This window comes from Bos mutus, chromosome 7 (genome assembly GCF_027580195.1).
Source record: "Bos mutus isolate GX-2022 chromosome 7, NWIPB_WYAK_1.1, whole genome shotgun sequence".
NCBI classification, from domain to species: Eukaryota; Metazoa; Chordata; class Mammalia; order Artiodactyla; family Bovidae; genus Bos; species Bos mutus.
In genome coordinates, this window is record NC_091623.1 from 45,821,804 (window position 1) to 45,831,166 (window position 9,363).

General features: G+C 49.8%; 1 protein-coding gene across 1 annotated transcript in view; it reads left to right on the top strand.

Annotated features, from left to right (window-relative positions):
• Positions 1–9,289, top strand: part of NIBAN3 (niban apoptosis regulator 3) — a 22,594-nt gene extending 13,305 nt beyond the window's left edge. The window contains 7 exon segments of the mRNA XM_070374702.1: positions 203–393; positions 1,907–2,065; positions 3,334–3,450; positions 4,599–4,617; positions 4,620–4,709; positions 6,527–6,610; positions 8,542–9,289. Coding sequence (XP_070230803.1) covers positions 203–393; positions 1,907–2,065; positions 3,334–3,450; positions 4,599–4,617; positions 4,620–4,709; positions 6,527–6,610; positions 8,542–8,549 — 668 coding nt within the window. The 3' untranslated portion in view covers positions 8,550–9,289.
• Positions 9,290–9,363: the final 74 nt, after the last annotated feature.

The window sequence follows — 9,363 nt, forward strand, 5'->3', positions numbered from 1 at the left end:
CAGTGTGCGACTTTTGAGCTGATCCTCATCGCACTTGAAGCCTCAGTTTTCTCATTCGTAAAATAGGGTAGAGGAGGATGCTCAGAGTCTGCGCTCCCATCTTCCTCACCCTGTTGAGGAAATAGTCGCACACCTCCTCCCCTCCCCTCTCCCATTTGCTGAGCACCTGGAGGAGATCCAGGCCAGTGTCTTCCACTCGTAGCGGAGGTCCAGGGCCCCCTGGAGTCGTGCCTGCGCGGGAAGGTGGATGCACAGCTGCCCCGGATCACGCAGACGCTGCTGAGCACTGTGGAAGCCGAACTCGCGGCGGTGCGGACCCTCCTAACCCAGGGCATGGACCGCCTGTTCCGCCTCCTTCGTGGGAGTTCCTCCAGCACCCAGCTGCGAAAGGAGGTGAGCTCCCGGGGCTCTGGGTTCATCGGGCCTATGGGCAGTGTCTTAACTTTATGGAAGAGTCACGTGAACCTTGCATCTTTCTTGTTTGAAAATCATCTTTTGAAAATCTCCGAACTTTCTTCTAGGCTGCATTTTACTCGGGGTGGGCCACGATGGGGCGGGGAGGAGTAAGAGGACAAGATTAGCGATTTAGTAACATTCATCTGGAATCACCGCACCTGAAAACTCTTCCTCCTCCCATTCACTTGTTTGGCCACAGCCCACCCCATCTCCTAAGACAGAATTCTGCTCTATGCAGGTCAGCTCAGTTCTTCTGCTATGAAATGAGAGCATACTACATGCCAAGAAACATTCAATTCACTGTCTGTTGACCTTTAAAATGAAACAGCCAGTTATTTTACCAACAAAACATTTTAGGGAGAGAGAGACAGCCTCCATATTGCAATTTGGGACATGCAAGCTAGGGCAAAACCATAGGCAAGTCTGACAAAGGGGAGGAATGTTACTTTATAGAGAAAAAGGAGGAAGTTGGGAGGGGTGACTTTAAAGGAAAGCATTTCAGGATGGTGACACTTTCTCATTGGCTGAGTGGTGGTAGTTTCTCATTGGTTGGGGCTGTTACTGGGTAAGGAGAAAATCTTCCTCCTGTGGGAGTGGTAAAGCAGTGATTTTCTTTTCCCTGTTTGGAGGGGAGGGCAGAGGACAAGGAGTGGCAGTGCACGAGAGCTCTCCCTTTAGGGTTTAATGGCTTCGTTTTATTTATTTATTTGGACCAGCCACTCGACTTGTGGGATCTCAGTTCCCTGACCAGGGACTGAACCTGGGCCATGGCAGTGAACTCGCCAAATCCTAACCTCTAGACTGCCAGGGAACTCCCATGACTTCATTTTAAATGAGGTTTCCAGTATTCTTGCCTGGAGAATCCCATTGACAGAGGAGCCTGGTGTGCTACAGCCCATAGGGTCTCAAAGAGTCAGATATGACTGAGTGACTAACACTAACACTCCCTTTATTAATTTTCACATCTCTGTTTCATAGTCACCTCCTGCAGAAATTTCCCCTGGTCCTTTCTGCAGCTGCAGCTGCTTATGCTTCCCTCCTCATATGAGCATTTACACACTACTATAGTTGTTTGTCTAAACTCTGTCTCCTCCAACTTTTGCGTGGGCAATTTGAGGGAAAATACAACTTTGGATTATTCCACTTCTGCAGCCCCAGGATCTGGCACAAAGAGAACATCAGGTGATGGCACTGGTGGGACAAGGGCTGGGTGTGCCCATTTCCCCTCAGTCACGCCATCACCACATTATCATTTTTTTCAAGTTTCACCATTTTATGTCCATCACACCATACCTCACCTTTATTGTGGTTTGTTTTTTTTTTTTTTTGGTAACAACTGAGTTGGGATGTGTCCAAGTTGTGTTTCCCCTTCAATGAATTGGCTGTGAGGCCCTTAGCCCCGCTTTTCCACTGGTGGTGTTTTTCTCACCTGACTGTCATTGGAATGCAGGTGTACTCATTTGGGGAGATGCCATGGGACCCAGAGCTGATGCAGATTTGCTACCGAGAGGCCAAGAGGAGCCGGGGGCAGCTGGGGCAGCTGGCAGCACTGTTTGGCTTCTTTGGAATACAGAGCCTAGTGTTTGGGGCCCAGGATCTCGCACAGCAGGTAAGGGTTAGTGGAAGACTGGGAGGAGACAAGGCAAGGATGGCAGCCCCTACTTAACAGGTGCTACGTGTGTGCTGAGGAGACCACAATGACCCAGACAGACCTGAGCCTCCCTGCCCGGGCTCCCAGTGTCACGCAGACATGAACTCATGAGCAGGCAGTAACCTCATCTGATGGACAGGGCTGTGATGGGGACACCCGAGGTGCTATGGGAACCCTGAGGGGGCACCTGGTTCATCTCCAGGGTCGGGAGAGTTTCCAGCAGGAGAGGACTGCCAGGCTGGGGCAGCCATGGGAGGAATGGGACTAGGGTATGTCCTGGGCGTAATGAACAATGTAATGTGGTTAAGCCCTGGAAGGTGAGAGAGCTTGTCCACCTTCAGGAAAGTAAAACAGTTTAGAGACATTGAGTTGTAGATTTCAAGAGTGGGCAACGATGTGAGAGATATGACAGAGAGGTGGGGAGGCAGATGAATCAGGGCCTTGAGTAATGGGGCTGCAGGGGCTGGGTTCTTTTCAAGGGCAATGGGAACCACAGCAAGTCTGTAAGCAGGAGAGGGGCACGAGCAAATTCAAAGTTTTTTAGAAAGCCCTGCCTGCCATGGGGAGCAGTGGCTGTTGGTGGCAGGAATGGAAGCAAGGAGGTCTGAACCAGAGCAGGTTGGTGGAGAGAAGCCAGGGGTTTTGAAGGCCAAGGGGATGGGACCTGCTAATGGACATGGTAAGTGAGAGAGACAGATTGAGAAGACCCAGTACTGCCTGGCCCGGTTGTTCGGTCTGCATACTGCACAAGAGGGCTCAGTCATGCAGCCTGGACTCTGGAGAACTCTCTGCTCCCCATGCTGGGCCTCCTGGCACTGACTGGATGAGGCTCAGATCCTGAGAGGAAGAGAGTGCTATATTTTTCTTTTTTTAAATTGTATTTTTAAATATTTATTTGGCTGTTCCCAGTCTTAGTTGTGGACGCAGGATCCTTAGTTGCAGCACATGGGAATCTTCAGTTGTGCCAGGCGAACTCTTAGTTGCATAATGTGGGACCTAGTTCCCTGATCAGGGATCAAACCAGGCCTCCTGCATTGGGAGCTCAGAGTCCTAGCCACTGAACCACCAAGGAAGGCTCAAGGGTACTGTATCTTGGGACAAGAAGGAACCTGGGGGGAGGTAGGTGCTCAGGGCAGGCTGGATACTGAGAAGGGTTCAACTGATCAGGCGCAGGGCCCAGAGAGAGCATAGATTTCCAAGGCTCATCTCAGCATCTCCTCCCACAGCTCATGGCTGACGCCGTGACCACCTTCCTACAGCTGGCTGACCAGTGTCTGACCACGACTCTGGACTGCGACCAGGCCACCCAGCAGCTGGAGAAAGTCAGGGGGCGCGTGCTGAAGGTGAGGTCTGCGAGGAGGGCATGGCGATGGGCCTGCCTGTTCAGGTGGTTGGGGGACCAGCTGCTGTGTGTGTCATGCAGAAATTCCAGTCGGATAGCAGCTCGGCGCGGAGGACATTCATCCACAGCTGGCTGCTCTGCATCTTCTTGCCCTTTGTGTTGAGCCAGCTGGAGCCGAGCTGCAAAGCGGTGAGCTGATGGGGGGCAGGCCCTACAGAACAACCAAGCATCATAGAGCCACCCTGATGCTTAAAGGCTTTGGTTCCCTGAGCCCTGAGGCTGGGTCAGACGGCTCCTCTGGGCTTCCATAACGTTTCTGCTTCTCCCATGACAAAGCTCGATGTCTGCCATTTGAGAGCTGGCGTGGGGTCCCATGTATCACATATCAGCAGGTGATACAGGCTTCAGAGAAAGGAGGAAGCAGAGAGGGAGTGTGTGTGTGGGGAGGGTTCTGAGAGGTTAGGAAGCTGTCTTTGAGAAGACGATGCTTGAGAAGCAGTGAACTAAAGGCATGAGCCATATTCGGGGGAAGGGTGTTTTTTGCATGTGCATAGGTCCTCAGGTAGATCTGTTCCTGGTATGTTGGAAAACAGTGAAAAGGCGAGTGTGGTTGGAGCTTGGCGAGCAAGAAGGTGGGAAGTAGAAAAGGGAAGAGGTCACAGGCACCTGGCTACACGCGGCTTAGGGGCACTGGAAAGCGGTCTGCAGCAGGGGTCAGGCAGAAAGTGGCTGTGAGGGGACCCAGCAGGAAAACCTATACTGTTCCCACTGAGCTGTGATGTGCTTTGTTTCACCAGTCCCCACAACAACCAAGGGAATAATGAGCCAAGGAGTCCATTTTAAAGATGACAAGACTGAGGCCCAAATTTCCCTGGCTAATCAATGGACATGAGTTTGAGTAAACTCTGGGAGTTGGTGATGGACAGGGAAGTCTGGCGTGCTGCAGTCCATGGGGTGGCAAAGAGTCAGACACGACTGAGCAACTGAACTGAACTGAATCAGTGACAAAGATGGGGAAGGAGTCCATTTTAAAGATGAGGAGACTGAGGCCCAAATTTCCCTGACTAATCAGTGACAAAGCTGGGGCTGGAACCCATGTCACACACAGCCCACTCCTCTAGCTCAGCCCCTCACCTGCTTCGGTTCCAGGAGCTGCTTAAGTTTGAAGGGGCGTCCTTGCTGTGGGCAGCCCTGCCCTGACCATCGAGGGGATTTACGAGGATGTTGTCCGGGGGTTCCTGCTCCAGAGGATCAATCGAGGTGAGCCCCTCCCCCTACAGCTCAGGGGAGCCTGGTGACTCCTTGCTGTATCTACTGAGCCCTACTAGAGTCCCCATTGCCTCTCACTTCCTGTGAACACTAGCCTTTTGACTCAGGGCCAGGACTGGGAAAGAAGGTATCTGGGGTGGGAGAGGCTATAGGGACAGTGATAGAAGTTCCCTGAAGGAGGGGGCACTGGAGTGGGGCTGTGAGGGATGTGTAGGAGTTCTTAGGCTGAAAGGAGGGAGGGAAAATTTAAAAACTTGGGATACATATTTACATTTATTCATTCAAATAACCTCTCCCTGTTTTATTCTGAGCTGGCATTGAGGCCCCAAGTGTACCTGGACTTGGGAGTAGGCCTCTCAGGATTTCCTGGACTGGGAAGAGGCTCCTGAATGGTCTCTTCTCCCTCCTGCCTTGTTGCTTCCTTCTTGACCCAATGCCTGTGACTGCTGAGACGTGTGTACTCACAGGGTAATGAGCAACGTGTAATGGTTATTCAGGGAAAGCCACCGCTGACACAGATGGAAGGAGAGGAGGCTGGAGCCTGTCAGGGAAGATGTGCAGGGCCTTGCATGACAGGCAGAGGAGTTTAGACATCTCGTGGCCGGCAATAGAGAGCCATGGAGAGTGTGTGAGCAGAGGGCAAGAGAGGCCAGACTGGCAGCTAGAGAGGAGGCTGAGGACCTGGTCCTGGGAGCAAACGATGGACTTGAGCAGGGGCAGAAACCAAGGGGACACAGCCCAGGCATGAGGAAGAGGCAGAAATCAGAGGCTGTTGTTGGCCTTGGGTGTTACTAGGTACATGGGAGGGACCACAACCCTGGAAATGGTGTGGATAGACTGGAGAGGCGTCCCAAAGGGCCTGGATTTGAAGGACACAAAGAAGAAGAAAGGGGATTTCCCTGGCAGTCCAGTGGTTAAGAATCTGCCTGCCAGTGCAGGGACACAGGTTCGATCCCTGGTCTGGGAACTAAGATCCCATATGCCTCAGGGCAACTAAGCCCACGCACTGCAACTACTGAAGCCCCCCAGAGCCTGTGCTCTGCAACAAGAGAAGCCACTGCAACGAGAAGCTACTCTGCAGTTGGAGAGAAGCCCCCACCCGCTGCAACTAGAGAAAAGCCCACACAGCAACAAAGACCCAGTGCAGCCAAAAACCAAGATAAATAAATAAAATTCAATGCATATATATGTATATGTATTTAAAAAAAAAAAAAGAGTAAGAAGGGATGCAGACGGAGCAGTCAGAGTTAGCAAAATTCTGGGAGCCAGGAAGTAAGGGTGAGAAGAAACTCAGAGAATCTCAGAGGAGAAACTCAGAGATAGCAAATTTCTGGGAGCCAGGAAGTAAGGGTAAGAAGTTTCCTTGTTCTGTGCATGGCCAAACGAAAAGAACCCAGTTATCTTAGAATAGGGGACATTTTAAATGGAAAAAGGCTGTTCTGTGGAAAAAAGTTTTTAGAAAACAAGTTTCTATTCCTAGAGGCTTTACATGTCATGTGGGTGGGGTATGGTGGGTAGCTGGGGGCGGGGTTTCCATCCTGAATTGATTTGTGATGTCTGTTTGAAGTGCTGGGCTGGAAGGTAGAGTAGGTCGCATTCAGGCTCAGTGAAGGTGTGAGGATTGGCTAGCAATGCCTGCCATGGGCACAGGTGTGGACAAGGGTTCGTATGAGCCATTCCTTTAGGGTTCCTGGTTGAGATACATCCCCCATCCTTTGCCCTCTTGTGGCCTCTCAGGGAAAATTCATGGAAGCCGTGGGATTACGGGGTTTATCCACGTGGGCCCAGGGGTTTCTGTTTTATTTTAGAATTGAAAAAGGCCCTTGGGGCCAGAAACATATCCTGCATTCTGGATGACTGCTCAGAGGAGCCATGGGACCAGGCAGAAGCAGGTGAGGCGCTCAGAGGTTCTTGGCCCATGCCAGTGAATTGCTGGGGCTCAGGCAGGAGGGTCTTCAGGGGGTTGTGAGTGTGGGTTCTTGGATGGAGCAGCATGCACCTTGTCTGCTGACTTGGCCGGGTTGGCCAGGCTCATAGTGAACTAGGGCAATGGGAAGCCACAGAGTGTACCTGAGTGACAGAGGCCTCCTCTGACATGCGTATGAATTTGTGTCCCATTTCTTCTTGTCAGGACCCTATAGGGCCTCTCCCAGCAGCCACTGGTTCCCAACACTGATGGGGAAGATAGTGGTGATGGGAGTTTTGAGTTCACCTCAAACAATGCAAGGAACTGCCCCAGGGCTGGGGCAGCCTGGCCTCCTACTATAGGACCCTACAGCAAGCTCCTTGTTGGAACAGTAAATGCGTGTAGGGCGGGAATTCCCTGAAATGGGACAGAAAACAGCTGGTCCAACTGGAAGCGAACCAATGGGCAAGATGTTTATAATCTGGGTGCTCAGAGCCCAGGGTGGATGTAGGGATTCTGGAGTGGCTCACAGCTCCTCAACTCCCTTGGGTATCACTGTTTTGAGAGCTTTGTGAATCCACCGAGCTACGTGGCTCCCACATTCTTTACCCACAGAAACTCTGAGATAATAAATGTAGTTTTCAGTGGCTAACTTTTGGGGTCCTTTGTTATGTGGCAGTAGCTAATACACATCCCAGCTGATCTGGGACAGCATCTCAGAGTCAATTGGGTTTCTCAGGTAGCTCAGTGGGTAAACAATCTGTCTGCAATGCAGAAGATATGGTTTCAATCCCTGGGTCAGGAAGATCCTCTGGAGGAGGGCATGGCAACTCACTCCAGTATTCATGCCTGGGAAATCCCATGGACAGAGGAGCCTGACAGGCTATAGTCCATAAGGCTGCAAAGAGTTGGACACGACTGAAGTGACTGAGCTCAGGGTCATTTCTCAACAGATTTAAATGTCTACTAGTGAAATATCTGAGTCAAAACATATGTACCATTTCAAGGCTTATTATGACCCCCACACCTTCACCTTACTCCTCTCTGGAAAGGCTGTGCCTTTTAGTGAACTCAGAGTCAATTGCTGTAGATAAACTGATGAATATTCTCACTCACTGGGATGAATGAAGATTGGACACTTTTTAAATGATTAAAATTATCCTGAAATGTCAGAATATTTGGGGATTTGCAGCTAGGATGAGGGATTGTGGATGGGCTTCTTAACCTACTGTTGTTCAGTTGCTCAGTCGTGTCTGATTCTTTGCGACCTCATAGACTGCAGCATGCCAGGATTCCCTGTCCTTCACCATTTACCAGAGCTTGCTCAAACTCATGTCCATTGAGTCAGTGATGACATCCAACCATCTCGTCCTCTGTTGTCCCCTTCTCCTCCTGCCTTCAACCTTTCCCAGCATCAATTTAACCAGAATATAATTGATGATAGGGTTTTGCTTCTAGTCTTTTGCACTGATAGCTAATGCCACTGTGAATGACCTTTCATGTACTTTTCATTGTAAGGGGGTAAATCCCCCAAGGTGAAATCTCAGGGTTTAGAGCATATATGTTTGTCATTTCAGTAGCAGTTTCCTGAGTGCTCTCCATCAAGGTGGTCCCACCTGGTACCCCCTCACCTGGAGGTGGACTATTTCCCCACAGGCTGTCAGCTGACTTGGAATTTCTCAGATCTTCTTAGTGAACATATCTTATTGGGAATGAGGTGGAGAGTCTTTTCATGTGTTTAGGAGCCTCTCTGTGAAACTATTTCTCTCGGTGGCCCACGTACGTATCTTCTGGGTGCTTTTACGTTTGTATTAAGCTTTTCTCACTAAGTTTCCATTTCCTAGGTATATATTATATGCTAGGCACTTGATATGTCCAAATGTTTTGGCATCATTACGATACTTTTCCATTTTACAGATGTATAAACTGAGGCTCAGAGAGGGACTTGCTCCAGGCAACCAGGCCCCAGCACCGAGGTCTAGCCACTACGCCCACGGCCTCCTCTGGGGACATTCCAGCGCTGAAGCTCTGCCCACATTTATCATCATTCTCAGCGGATAAATGTCTACTTGTGGAATTTCTGAGTCAAAACATATGTACCGTTTCAAGGCTTATTATGACCCCTACTCCTCTCCAGAAAGGCTGTGCCTTTTATTAACACTCCCACCAACAGTATTTGTGCATATTATCCTTTCCAAACACTGGGACTTTTCATGAAAGAAAGACTGCCAATCTGATAGACACACACAGATTGCATTGTTTTAATTTCTTTGATGACTACGTGCATGCATACTAAGTCACTCAGTTGTGTCTGACTCTTTGTGACCCTTTGGACTGTAGCCCATCAGCCTCTTCTGTCCATGGGATTCTCCAGGCAGGAATCCTCAAGTGGGTTGCCATTTCCTTCTCCAGGGCATCCTCCCGACCCAGGGATGGAACCCTTATCTCTTACATCTTATGCAGTGGGAGGGGGGTTCTTTACCACTAGCGAGCATCACCTAAAAATATCTCTACTGACCATTTATATGTTTGTGTGTTTTTATGTTTTTCTTTGTTTTAGTGAGTTGCCTGTTCAGAGCTTTTACCTACTTTTCTCTTCAGGAGAGTTTATCTTTTTCTTATTGATCTCTAATAACTCTTTATATATTAAGGATATTAACAGTTTTGTGATACAAGCTATAGATTTTTTTTCCCCTCAGATTTCTGTGTGCCTTTGGGATTGTTTACTTGCTCCAAATC